General features: G+C 43.6%; 1 protein-coding gene across 1 annotated transcript; it reads right to left on the minus strand.

The window, feature by feature from the left end:
* Positions 1-275: 275 nt before the first annotated feature.
* On the minus strand, positions 276-7,127 carry LOC308298170 (protein NLRC3-like; the record flags this gene model as incomplete). The annotated part of the gene is made up of 3 exons (XM_080741726.1): positions 276-2,121; positions 4,322-4,383; positions 6,789-7,127. 3 exons carry the CDS (start codon positions 7,125-7,127, stop codon positions 276-278), a joined length of 2,247 nt encoding a protein of 748 aa, XP_080597852.1.
* Between the last annotated feature and the right edge of the window lie 7,141 nt (positions 7,128-14,268).

Below are 14,268 nucleotides of genomic sequence, written 5' to 3' on the forward strand. Positions count from 1 at the left end.
GAAAATCTAATTTCAGCATTGTCATGAAGCGGAGCACATTGATGCTCCCTGGAGAATGAACCCTACTGATGAAGTGTCCCCACAACCTTTCATATAGCGCCACCCTTTAGACAAAAAGCACTATATAGTAATTTTCAGTTCCAGGACCCACTGGAACTGGACCTCTGGGTGACCCGGACTGCACTTTCAGAACCAATGTTTTATGTTAATCATCATTTCTGGTTATATTGTAGCGGTTTGAAGGTAGATTGACTCTATTCTATTACGTTTTCTATTCACATGAATACTAACCGAGCCTTTCTGCAGTTCCTCACAGCTGGGATCAGTCTCCGTCGCCCCTCCTCTGATGCGTTGTATGTGTCCAGGTACACCTCATCCTGAACCTCCTCTGACATCTGCAGCATGAAGGCCAGAGCCGAACACTGGGATGGAGACAGTTTTGTCTTTTGTCTGTCCCCTGACTTCAGGTACTGTTGGATCTCCTGAAGTACTGTGTGGTCGTTCATCTCCATCAAACAGTGGAAGATGTTGATCATACTATCAGGAGAGTGATTTTCAGTGGTCATCTTCTTCAGATTGTCGATGACTCTCTGGATGGTCTCTGGACTGTTTTCTCTCTGACTCAGCAGGCCTCCCAACAGACTCTGGTTGGACTCCAGTAAGAGGCCATGAAGGAAGCGGACAAAGAGGTCCAGGTGGCCATTTTTACTCGCCTGGGATTTTTCCATGACTCTGTAAAGGAAGTCTTCCACGGTCATTCCTCCTCCTTCTCTTCCTCCTACCATCCTCCTCCTCCTCCTCCTTCTCTTCTCCCATTCCTCTTCTTCTCCAAGGAACGTCTTCAGTACATTCATGTTCTTCTTCATGTTCTTCTGTGTGAAACAGTGGAACAGGTAGACTGCAGCCAGAAACTCCTGGATGCTCAGATGAACAAAGCTGTAGACTGTTTTCTGGAAGCTCACACTCTCTCTTTTGAAGATTTCTGTGCACAGTCCTGAGTATAGCGAGGCGTCTTTCGCATCAAGACCACACGCTTTCAGGTCTTCCTGGTAGAACATGATGCTGCCTTTCTCCAGATGTTCAAACGCCAGCCTGCCCAGCTTCAGAAGAACCTCCCTGTCCTTCTCCATGAGCTGCTGTTGATTCACATCATGACTCTCATCATACTTCTTCTTTGTCTGGAACCAGCCGTACATCTTAGTCAGGGTCTTGTTTGGTTTCTTTTTCTTTTTCTCGTGTGTCTCAGCATACTTCAGATTCTTCCTCTTTGTCTGGACCCACAGGAAGTGGCTGTACATCTGAGTCTGGGTGTTGGGCAACTGTTCTGTCTCGTCTGTCTTCAACATGTCCTCCAGAACGGTAGCGGTGATTGAACAGAAGATTGGGATGTGACACATGATGTGGAGGCTCCTTGATGTCTTCATGTGTGAGATGATTTTGCTGGCCAGCTTCTCATCAATGAATCTCTTCCTGAAGAACTCCTCCTTCTGGGGGTCTGTGAACCCTCGTACTTCTGTCACCAGGTCAACACGATCAGGAGGGATCTGATTGGCTGCTGCAGGTCTGGTAGTTATCCAGAGGAGGGCTGAGGGGAGCAGATTCCCCTCAATGAGGTTCGTCAACAGCAACTCTACTGATGATGTCACTGTGACATCAGAAACAATGCGAATGTTCTCAAATTTCAGCGGAAACCTGCTTTCATCCAGACCATCAAAGATGAGGCCAACCTTCCAGGCAGCGAGCTGCTCTGCTGTGACCTTCTTTAATTCTGGGTGGAAACGATGGATCAGTGAGAGAAGACTGTGCTTCTCATTTCTGACCAAGTTCAGCTCCCGGAATGAGAAGGGAACCAGGAGAATGACATCTTGATTTTCCAAACCCCTTGCCCAATCCAGAGTTAACTTACGCACAGAGAATGTTTTTCCAATACCAGCAATGCCCTTGGTCAGAACTCTTCTGATGGGTTTGTCTCTGCCAAGGAGGAGGGGCTTAAATATGTCGGAGCATTTGATTGGTTCGTCATGGAGGGTCTTCTTGGAAGCTGCCTCTAGCTGCCAGACCTCATGTTGGGTATTAACCCCTTCACTCTCTCCCACTGAGATGTGGAGCTCTGTGAAGATGCTGGTGAGGGAGGGCACTTCAGTGACGTATGTCACACGATCAAGACGGTTCAAACCGACCTTATAATCCTTTAGATCCTCCTGCGGACTGACACCTGCTATGAGGAGACAATGAAGACATTTTAAACATTCAGCTTCATTCATAACTTTACATTCTTACAGCTGTGTATGAACATTATTGTGGGATCAAAGGCGAGCCCACAATAATCACCAGTATGTTATCTTCATTATTTATTTATTTATCTATCAAGTTCTCAAGTTCGGCAGTACAGAGGCCGGGCCTTAGCCAATGAAGTGCAATTGGAAATTGGTGGAAAAACATTTCGGAGTGGTGCTCGCTCAAGTATTGTTTGGCTTCACATGACAGTTAGGGCAAAGGAAGGACATTTTAACGAGCCGTCTCAACAGTGTTGTTTTTGACAACAAATTTTGATTTAGTTTTAGTCAGTCTTTTGAATAAAATGTCATTTAGTTTTAGTCATAATTTAGTTACCTGAAACATTTTAGTTTTAGTCTAATTTTAAGCGACTAAATCTACAGTTGATTTAGTCAACTGAAATGTATTTTGGCAGGCCCTGATGGCATCGTAATGACTGATTTTACACTTGGTTGTGTGCTGAAAATATCCGATCTACAAGCTCACAACGTGTCGCACTGTGACTAGGGTTGGGACCCGAAACCGGTTCTTTTTAGGACCCGGTTCCATGATAGCGGGTCCAGAACCGGGTCAATCATTTTTGCCGGTCCGATTCTCTTAACGGGTCTCATCATGGTCTCATCAGCGCGCATTTAATGTGCATTCCATTGCAAGCAGCTGTGGTGACGTCAGGCCACCTCTACAGAAAGAATGCTGGGAATGTCCGCGTCACTGAGCAGCGCAAGTGAGAGCGACGACAACTGAACACACCAACAAGCAGCGTGATAAACAAACAGCATGGTGCCGAAGAGACAGAAGTCGTCCAAAGTTTGGCTGTACTACAGCTCACTGGAAGCGCGTTCATTCTGACGTCCATGAGCGACGCTCGTCGGCTCGTTCGCTCGTTCGGTCCGCGGTCTTCTGTCCTCGCGTCTTTCTTTTCATTCACATTTCACATTATGCTCCAAATAACACCCGCAGCTGCAGAAGACCTCGCTAAAGATGATATGTGAGCGGACTGAGGCGCTCCTCTGTGCCGTCTGCCTGGGTGCTTCTCTTCTTCCTTGTTACGTCTTGCAAGTTGCAACGCAAGTAAAGCCTGACTACTTCGCTGTGTTGCATGCCGAAAATAGCTGATCTGCAAGCTCACAACGCGTCGCATCCACAAGACAACGTGAGCTTGTAGATCAGCTATTTTAACCAACGCTTAAAGCCTTAAACATACAGATGGGCGCGACGTTTAGAAACCTGACTTCACAATAGCCCCTTTTCCACTGCAGCTTTAGTACCACACCACACCACACCACACCACACCACATGAATATATCTACATTTTCAATTACACAAAAGTAGCCCTATTGGTAAGAAACAAATTGACCCTTAACTGTGATTATATTACAATATAAATTTGTATTACAACAACTATACCTAAATTATTATTTATTTGAACGCCCATTAGGCTTATGTAAACAACTACTGTTAAATGGTCTCAATCGTTCATGTTTTATTTTTCTATAGGACATACAGAAGCGTCAGTGTCAGAAAATATGAAAAAAATATATATATTGGAACCGTTAAGAGAACCGTTAGGAACCGGAATTGTTAAGAGGGAATCGCTAAGGACTCGGAATCGTTAAAATCCTAACGAGTCCCAACCCTAACTGTGACGCGTTGTGAGCTTGTAGATCGGATATTTTCAGCACGCAACACCTGAGAGCAACCAAACATAAAAGCACTCTCTTCTCCACTCCCTTAACGTTTTAGCCTAGTTTTTATTTTGTTGACAAAATTGTCGATATATTTAGTCTCAGTTTTAGTCATCACAGCTTAGTTTTTATTATCAAAGTCAGCAGAATATAGTCACGTCAGCAACCACACTTGCAATTGAGGTGACAATGAGGTGCAGATGAGGGTAGATATTTGTGCCCATACATGGTGTTACATGCAAGCCCACACTGTTTCGTAACAGTATTTCTAGTTAATGAAATGTCCTCCAGACTATGTCTTCTGTCATTTATGCATGTCAGTAAAAAATCGAATTTTTGCAAACTGTGTCCAGTCTTACTTCCACTTGTTGTTTGACGGGACGTCTTCAGTCCAGGTGTGATCTGAACACAAGTCCTCTCTCTGTGGACGAGAAAGAGATATGACTATATCATACACTTATATAGGCTAATGTATGTGCAGTGTTGGGTTAGAAGGAGACTATCATATCTATATCACAAGTTATTTAATAATATATTACTGTAATAATATTACTTTACCCAGTAAGGAGTAGTTTAACTTATTACTCTTCCAAAACATAATACTAATATTACATATTCATCCAAATAATGCTGCTTTACTCGTTACAATGAGCGTGATTTTGTTTTGTTTCTGACTGAGATAAAAGTGCTCTCTTCACTGAATGAGTCTATGAGCCTGCAATAAGGTGTGTCTGTCTCTTCACTGTATGGGTCTATGAGTCTGCACTGTGGTGTGTCTGTGTCTAGCAGACATGCTGCAGATCTGTGGAGCAGCGCATTTGGTAGAGGAGGTGGTCACGTGCGCAAAAATAACAGATTTACAAGCTATCAACACTGTGCGATGGTACAGGATGTTGGCTTGTAGATATGTTCTTTTTAAGCATGCACCACCAGGTAAAGTTGTGATGTACTTGCAGGTCTGGGGTCTGACACAGATTTGTGTTCCTCTGTGCGGGGGCGGGGCTCACAGACAAAACCATGCACATAGTTTCAACTCTGTGGTCACGTGATCATAAGCTATCTGCCATCTCTTTCACAGTCCCTTCTGATTGGCAACCTTTTGATCAAAATGCCACAAATCATGAATGCAGCGTCTGATTGCCATGAAACCTGTCTATAACAGCCTCATGGTGGCGTACAACAGCCAGCTTTATAATTTGGCCTATAACTGATGAAAAGAAGACTTCCGCACACCTGGTTCCTCTCAAGTAGGTAACAAGACAGTAGAAGCAAGGAATCTTGGACAGATCAGACCCGCCACTTGCAAGTTCAAGAGAGTTGTTTAATAATAAATAAGGAACAACGTTCAAAATTGAACCTTTTTATTTCATCCTGATCCTTGAACACAACTCCACATTTGATTACATTTTCCACGATTTAGAAGGATTGACATACTGTGTGTGTGAAGGTCCAGGTTCATTAGTGTCTGAAGGAGGTTCATCTTTAGACCGGTCACTCTTCACTGGTGGAGAATCTGGTCTGTGGTGAAGACTTCTGGAATCATACAAATGTTTAAATAATTATTATGTGAACGAAAAAGTCAGTTTGTTGAACATTATTTATTGTTAAATCTCATTATGAAAGTATAACAGAGTAAATGTCATTCAGTCAGTCTATATAGTGCAGCTTCACCACTGAACAGCACATAGTGATTTATAAATCTCATTATGAAAGTATAACAGAGTAAATGTCAGTCAGTCTATATAGTGCAGCGTCACCACTGAACAGCACTATATACAGTGATTTATAATCTATAGATACATATTGAACAGCACATAGTAATTTATAATCTATAGATAAACATTGAACAGCACATAATGATTTGTAGCACTTCATTCACAAACTACCCATATAGTAACTTATATAGTAACTTAAACATTGGAGAGGGAGGACACACTGTTATTAGACTATGTATAGCTTTGTTTTTACTGTACAATATACACAACACATGACAAAGTGATCTCATGCTAAGTTAAATGTGCAAAGTGTGTAAAGTACATATTGTTAAGTGTAATACTTCATTACTGAAGGTAGGAGGTAAGTTGTAAGACAAACAGTTCAAAGGTTATGGCAAAAGATAGAAATTATGAAATATCATAGAAATGCATAGAAATAGTAATCTAAGAAAAAACATAGGTAGACCAAGCACCTGTTCATTAAAACGAATGCTATCTAAATTATTTGTCATTTGAGGGTAGGCAAGTTCTATGATAAGTGCTATGGGCTAAGGTGGAGTCTGAAGAGGTGAGTCTTCAGACCACGGCGGAAGCTATGGAGTGAGTATGCCAAGTGTATTTCACAGTTTAGGGACCAGGAGGGCAAAGAGTCTAGGACGAGTGGATCGTTGTCCTGTCTTTTTTTTTTTTTTTTTTTGCGAGGGTCAGAATCAATCTTTATTGTCACATCACATTACAATTGGGTGAAATTCTTGGTTCTGTAGGCTCGTCAATGCAGTTAAAAATAAAGATACAAAGTTCTCATAGAGAGGGGGGAGCATAAAGTGCATAAATGACAATCTATATGTTAATGCAATAATAAATGACTATGTGCATAATAAATTAAAAGTAAATGTGTCATTTTACAACACAGTTCGGTCTGTGCAGTGTCACCAGACATCACTGATGGATAATAACTGGTTTCTGCTTCCGATACTCCTGTAGCGTTTTCCCGGCCGTGGGTGCGGAAGTGCTTCAAACAGGCTGTAGCTGAGGTGGTGAACATCCTTGATGATGCTCTCCACCTTTGCCTTTCATATATTCCCTGAAGGGGTGGAAGCTCCCCTCCCACAAAGCGCTGCGCTGTTTTAACCACTCTGTGCAGTGTTTTCCTTTCCACAGCAGTGCAGTTCCCAAACCACGCAGTGGTGCCGCTGGTCAGGATGCTCTCAATCGTGCTGTTGTAGAACGCTCTGAGAATGCGGGGACCAACTTTAAACGTGTTCAGGTGCCGAAGGCAGTAGAGTCTCTGTTGGGCCTTTTTCATAACTTGAGTGCTGTGTTTGGCCCACTTCAGGTCCCTGGAGATGTTGATCCTCAGGAACTTGAAGTCAAAGACGTGCTCCACTGCAACACCATTGATGAGGATTGGTGCATGGTCCCTCTCTGTCCTCCTGAAGTCCACGATCATTCCTTTGTTTTACCGACGTTGAGCACAAGGCTGTTGTCCTGACACCACTGTGTCAGTGTCCCAACCTCTGCTCTGTAGGCCGCCTCATTGTCATTCTCGATCTGGCCCATCACTGTCGTATCGTCAACGTATTTAATAATGACGTTGGAGCTGTGCGTGGCTGTACAGTCGTAAGTGTACAGCGAGTAGAGGAGAGGGCTCAGCACACAGCCCTGAGGGGCTCCTGTGTTGAGGGCCAGGGCGTCCGACGTGATGTTACCCATCCTCACCACCTGATGGTGGCCCATTACAAAGTTCAGGATCCAGCTGCACATGGTCGGGTGCAGGCCCAGGTCTTTAAGCTTCATGTCCAGTCTTGCTGCGATGATTGTATTTAAGGCCGAGCTGTAGTCCACAAAAAGCATCCGCACACATCCATTCTTCCACTTATCTAAGTAGGTGAGTGCAGATTGTAAGGCCAAGGCAACTGCATCGTCAGATGATCGGTTTCGACGATAAGCAAATTGCCATGGGTCCAATGTGGCAGGCAGCGAGGAGCAGATGTAATCTCTTACCAGTCTCTCAAAACACTTATAGCTGGGGAGCCACTGTGCCAAAATGAGAGAAGACCTGTGATGTCATGACATACTCCAAATTTTAGTTTTTCCTATTAATTTGGTCAATAAGGTACACAGAATGAGAGGCCTGCTCTGCCGGAAACACTGCGAAAAAAAGTTTCCCATTGACTTCACTATACTGGAAAAAAACACACCAAATAAAATAGCATGTGAGGGGTCAAACTAAGGGTTCTTCATGATTCTGAATCCATTGCAAGCATTTGTTTTGCATGAAAAACATTCCTTGGGCTAGATTTCAGCCTCTCAAACCTGTGAAAAGTGATGAGTCATCACTTTTCACCATTATTTTGGTCCGTTTTCTAGCCCAAGGAATGTTTTTCATGCAAAACAAATGCTTGCAATGGATTCAGAATCATCAAGAACCCCTAGTTTGACCCCTCACATGCTACTTAAAGCATATTTCTTTGGGTGTGTTTCTTTCCTGTATATTGAAGTCGATGGAGTGAATATACAAATGGCCATAACTTTTTTTCGCAGAGTTTCCGGCAGAGCAGGCCTCTCATTCTGTGTACCTTAATGACCAAATGAATAGAAAAAACAAAAATAAAAAGTATGTCATGAGGTCACAGGTAAAACCCTATTCTTTGAGCTTTTGGGCCTGTGGCTCCCCGGCTATTACTAACGATTGGTGTTAGAGCGTCCGGTCTCCAATCGTTGAGGCACGCTGCCTTGTGGTTCTTCTTGGGGACCGGTACCACGATGGAGGATTTGAAGCCGGAGGGGACCACAGCTTGGGAGAGGGAGAGGTTAAAGATGGTTGTAAACACACCCGCCAGCTGGTCTGCACATGCTTTGCGCATGCAGCCTGGGATGCCATCCGGGCCGGTGGCTTTGCGGGTGTTGAACTGCTGGAAGGCCCTGCGCACATCATGCTCCATGATGGTTAAAAGGCTGGTGCCCACAGGTGATGCAGGCACTGGCTGTTCCGTGCTGCTGGACTCGAACCAGGCATAGAAGTTGTTCAGCTCCCCTGGGAGGGAGGCAGAGAGGGTCTCTGCACATCTAGCTCTCCACCTGTAGTCCGTAATAGTACGCAGCCCTGCCATATGCTCCTCACAACCCCGCTCTCTAACTGGTCCTGCAGCTTGGTTGTGTAGTCCATCTTGGCTTCCCTGATGGTCGCCCGGGTGTCCCCCAGATTTCCAGATCTGAAGGCCATGTTTCATGCATGGAGAGCAGCTCGTACCTCGCTGTTAATCCACAGATTTTCATTGGGGAACATCCGGACAGTCTTTTTTGGAACAATGTCATCAATACACTTGCTGATAAAACACGTGACTGTGTCTGAAAAGTCGTTGACTGTTTTCACAGCGTTCTGAAACATCTCCCAGTCCAAGTGGTCAAAACAGTCTTGTAGTGTCGGATTCTTCGGACCAAATCCTTACCTCCTTTTTGCAGATGGGCTCTCGTTTCAGCCTTTGCTTGTAGGCAGGCAAAAGCTGAATGGCACTGTGGTCCGATTTTCCAAAAGGAGGACGGAGGAGGGGCTTGTAGGCGCCTGGAAAGGTGGTATAGCAGTGATCCAATATGCTATCACCTCTGGTGTTGCAGGTGATGTGTTGTAGCCTGGAGCCAGCCTGTTCGCTTCGTTCCACGATTTGTTTATGTCTCTCGCATCACAGTCTGGAAAATAGTCTGTTGACTCGCAATTCTCCAGGGTTTGATTGAAATTGACACCTCCTTGCTTGGCATTTTACACGGGGGAGGGAATGTAGTGGTCTGCTACCACACACACACAGTGGTAGCAATGGTTTAGGGTTAAGGGTTAAGGCGACGTGCAAGACCGGGCTCTATGTCTTAGGTTTCCAGTGTTATTTCCAATGATGTTTAGATCATTTTAGGATTGACATACTGTGTGTGTCATTAGTTATAGCGTTATAGTGTATATTGTTGCGACCGAAGGTCACAGTTTACCATGAGAAATGTCACAGCTTGTCTCTGTCTGTCTGTGTGTGTACACGTTTTTGAGCGGTGGTAAATCGCTCCATAGAGTGGCTGCGCATGTGTCTGTAGCCTTTTTCCTCAGTGTTTTGCCATAGCAAAACGTGTGTGTGTAGCATAGCCTGTACATCCTAGACTCAAATCCTAGTCTGAAGACGTTATGCAAGCACGACCACCGCTCACTTCACATTGGGTGTGATTTTTACAGTCTATGGGTTGTTTCCCTTGTCACTGTGACACCACAGTAAAAGTCCATATATGGGTATTCCCTAGGGGTGGGACAAAATATCGATATTTCGATATTATCGGTATTATCGCCCGCGATAATTATCGGTAAATTGCCGTGCAAATATCGATAATTTATTAGAACGTCCATGAGCTCTATGAATTCGCCTGGTGCCACAGAGTGCAGTACACTACTTTGCTCTTTGCTGCTGCTGGTCCTCCGGTGGCGCTAATCAAATAAACAAGGCTCAAATCGGCCGGGCGGAAGTACACCGTCTACCCTAGCTTCTTCCTTTGTGAACACAACAGCGTGTAGCTAGTATCAAGTAGCAAGCTAACTGAATGAACGAACGAGCGAGCGAAGCGAACACACACACACACAGGATGGCTGCGAACAGCGAGAGGGAGAGCCTCTCCCTCTCGGAGAGGCAAATAAAAGATCCACCGGCAAAGTTTCATAGTAAAGTCTGGACCCACTTTGGCTTTTATGAGAATGATGACGGAACACTGGACAAAACACATGCAATCTGCAGGCACTGCCATCACAAGGTAAAATACACCAGCAACACGTCGAATCTGCAGAGCCACCTTGACCATCATCATGGACCCGAGCTAGCGACGGGGGTCAAAATAGTTCGCCCAAATCAGCCTACGATCACTGACTCCTTTAAAGCAAAAGCAAAGCTTCCCTTTGGGTCTCCAAGGCATCAAGAGATAACCAAAGCTATCGGCGTGTTCATCTGTAAGGACCTACGCCCGTACAGTGTCGTGGAATGCAACGGTTTTGTCAACATGATGAAGGTACTCGAGCCAAGGTATGAGATACCGTCTCGTCGACACTTCACAGAAGTCGTCATCCCCGCATTGTATGCAGAAACCAGAGAAAAGGTGGAAGAAGAATTGAAGGCTGCTGATCGAGTGTCACTAACCTGCGATGGTTGGACTTCAAGAGCCACTGAGTCTTTTCTAACCATTACGGGTCACTGCATTGATGCGTTCTGGCAGCAACAAAACTTCGTCCTTCAAACTCGGGAGATGGATGAGTCACACTCTGGCGTCAACTTGGCAAGAGAGTTAAAGAAGGCTACAGAAGAATGGAAGCTCACAGACAAAGACCCAGCCGTGGTTACCGACAACGCGTCCAATATGTGCCTCGCAGTTGAGATTACTGGTTATCAACACGTTCGGTGCTTTGCTCATGTGTTGAATCTTGCCGTCCAGCGTGCCCTAAAGCTGCCCAACATTGCTCAACTGCTTGGAAAAGTCCGGAGGATTACAGGCTACTTCCACAGAAGCCCCCCAGCAGGTAAAAAAAAGGCCCATTATATTTTTTTATTTTTTCTTCATATTGTATGTCTATCATTTTATGTATGTATAAAAAAGGAGGCGTTGTGTGCTTGTAGATCTGCTATTTTTACTAGCTTTGTGTGACAGTCTTGTGTGATGAAGCAGGGCTTTACTGAAAGGAGCTATAGTCATCTTTTTCTTGAAAAACGGATGCTAAAATAAAAATAATGTTTCGAAAATATTTTATAAAAGAATAAGCTTCATCATAATGTGTTTCTATAAAAAAAAGCGTAAAATAATGATAAAATAATCATTTTGGCCATTGTCAGACCGACACTTTGTTTACATTCTAGTCTATAGACTAGGATGTAAACAAATTGTGGCCCTACAATGCAAAAGTTGACTATAGCTCCTTGAACTGTACTGTCAGGTATTTATTTCCTATGCAAACTAGTACTAATACAGTATTCAATCAATCAGCTGCAGCCCTGAAGAAGAACCAGACCTGTCTTGGCCTTAAACACAACAAGCTCATCACTGATGTTGTTGTCCGCTGGAACAGTGCCTATGAGATGCTCCAGAGGTTCCTTGAGCAACAGCCTGCTGTCACTGCTGCCCTCTTGTCTCCAGAGGTAAGTTGCTTAATTCTATATTGTGAATGAATTGTATGAATCATCCATAATGTGTGATGTTTGTTGTTTAGAACATTGTGATAATTAGGTTACAGCCTAAAATATTAATAAATAGATAAATAAATAGTAGCAGCCTACTATATTATAAATACTAATTTACATGATGAATTTAGAATACATAATAAAATGTTAATACTGTATTTTATTTTTCTTTAACAATGGTTTTAATGGAAGTTCTATTCTGTTATGTCCTGTTCTTCATTTTTATTAACAATGGTTTTAATGGAAGTTCCATTCTTTTCTGCTCTGTCCTGTTCTTTCTTTAAAGGTCAGAAAGAATGCTACTGACATCTGCAACCTGACTGAAGGAGACCTGAGCAATGCTGAAGCAGTTGTTGAAGCCCTGGAGCCAATGCTGGTGGCAACCAAAAGCATGTGTGAGGAGAAGAGCGCCACAGTCTCCATCATCGCTCCTCTTCTGACTCAACTGCTGAGTGACACGGCCAGCTCTGGTGTGGATCCCCCTGTTGTCAGAGGGCTGAAGAATGCCGTCCATGGAGATCTAGCAAAGCGCTACACGTCTGCCAGGGACAAAAGCTTCCTCCACGTGGCAAGTGCCTTAGACCCCAGGTTCAAGGATATGCCTTTCTTGCCACCTCGAGAGGTGGAGGAGACCTATGCCATGGTGGTGTCAAAGGCTGCTGCCATTATGGTAATTACAAAAGTAGCAACACTAAACAGCAGGTCATTTAAATTGTATTGTGCCATTAAACCAACTACTGTTGGATATACATTCAATACAATATTTGAAAATTAATAAAAAAATGTGTGATGTTTTCATTGTGTGATATACAGTAATAATGAAGGTGTGCCACTCTGTGCCAATGTTTTTGTCTTACAGGAGGAGGATGCAGAAGGTGAGGGAGGATGTGCAGACTCAGAGGTGACTGCTGCGGCTGAGGGGAGTGCTGCTGCTGCCGCTGAGGGCAGCTCTGCTGCTGAGGGGAGTGCTGCTGCTATGGAGGAGGATGCGCCACCACCACCAAAGAAGCGATCTGCGCTAGATCGCCTTCTTGGAAAAACTTTCAAGACTGTCAGTTCTCCCCCCTCCAGGTTGACACCTACAGCCACTGCTGAAGAGGAGGTCAAGCTGTACAGGGATGCTAAATCTCTCCAACTGGATGGTGATCCGTTTGCTTGGTGGGCAAAGGAGGCACACAGGTACCCACTCCTGGCAAAGATGGCCAAAAGGTATCTGTGTGTCCCTGGAACTAGCGTTCCATCTGAGAGAGTATTTTCCACTGCTGGTGACATCATCACCGCTCAGAGGAGTGCAATCACCCCTGAGCACACTGATCAGCTGTTGTTCATCAAAAAGAATTATGTCCTTAAAATTAAGGACAAAAAGGAGGCCAAGGAGGCCACAGGTTAAACAAAAAGGAGGTCACTTCACTAGTTTAGTATGTCCTCAGGATTTCATTACATTTTTATTCTTGTTTCTTTATTGTTATACTTTACTTGCACTAGTAAGAACTGAGATGGGTCCAAGTTTACGTAAAGCAAGGTGTTGAAAATACTTGCAAAGCACTGAAATGGGTCCAGTCCACGTTTACATAAACAGTTAGTGCTACTGTTCAGAAAGCACTGTGTCCAGGTTAACTTGGCATTTAATTGCCAGCACTTTTAGTGTCAAGTTTATTATTTATATATGTTTCTCTTATCTTTGTCTTATCTTGCACTGAAGACTGTAAAGAACTAAACGTTTAAAAGAAGTTACTGATGTTACTTGATAATCTTTACTTATTATCAGGCCCACATTTAAAACAATGTGTGATCCTTGGCTGCTAAGCATTGAAATCTGTCCAGGTTTACAGTATGCTCTCCTCAGCGCTTTCTGTCCATCTGTCATTGTCTGCCTTGTCATTGAGCGTAAGGCAATCTAGTCTACACAAAATAGCCTATAGATAAAATAGGCAAGTGTCATTCTCTCATTTCTATCGAGATATTTAAAACTAGTGATCTACAATTATTTTCATTCATTCACCATTGTAGGCCTACTCTATGTATCTTATGCTTCTTTTCAATGACATTGTCACTACATTTTTAGTTATGGATAGTACGCATTGTTTGTTATGGACAGACAAATTGTGGGCAAGTTGCAATGTTGCAGTCAGTGTTTGTTTAGGGTTCTGTTGACTCTGTAAGGAAGCAAGATGCACTGAAATATGTTTGTTGGTACAATAATGTGTACGATTATGGAATAAATGTGTAATTCCAGATTTTTGCCTTTATACTTATTTTTTTCATTTTCAGTTACAGATATCGTGATATATCGTTGATGACATTTCTTGCAATATATCGAATATCGCAATATATCGAATATCGTGATATTATTGTTATCGAGAGCCTAATATCGTGATAGATATCGTATCGTGAGAT

Source organism: Nannobrachium achirus, assembly GCF_963921795.1.
Source record: "Nannobrachium achirus genome assembly, chromosome: 14".
Taxonomy (NCBI): Eukaryota; Metazoa; Chordata; class Actinopteri; order Myctophiformes; family Myctophidae; genus Nannobrachium; species Nannobrachium achirus.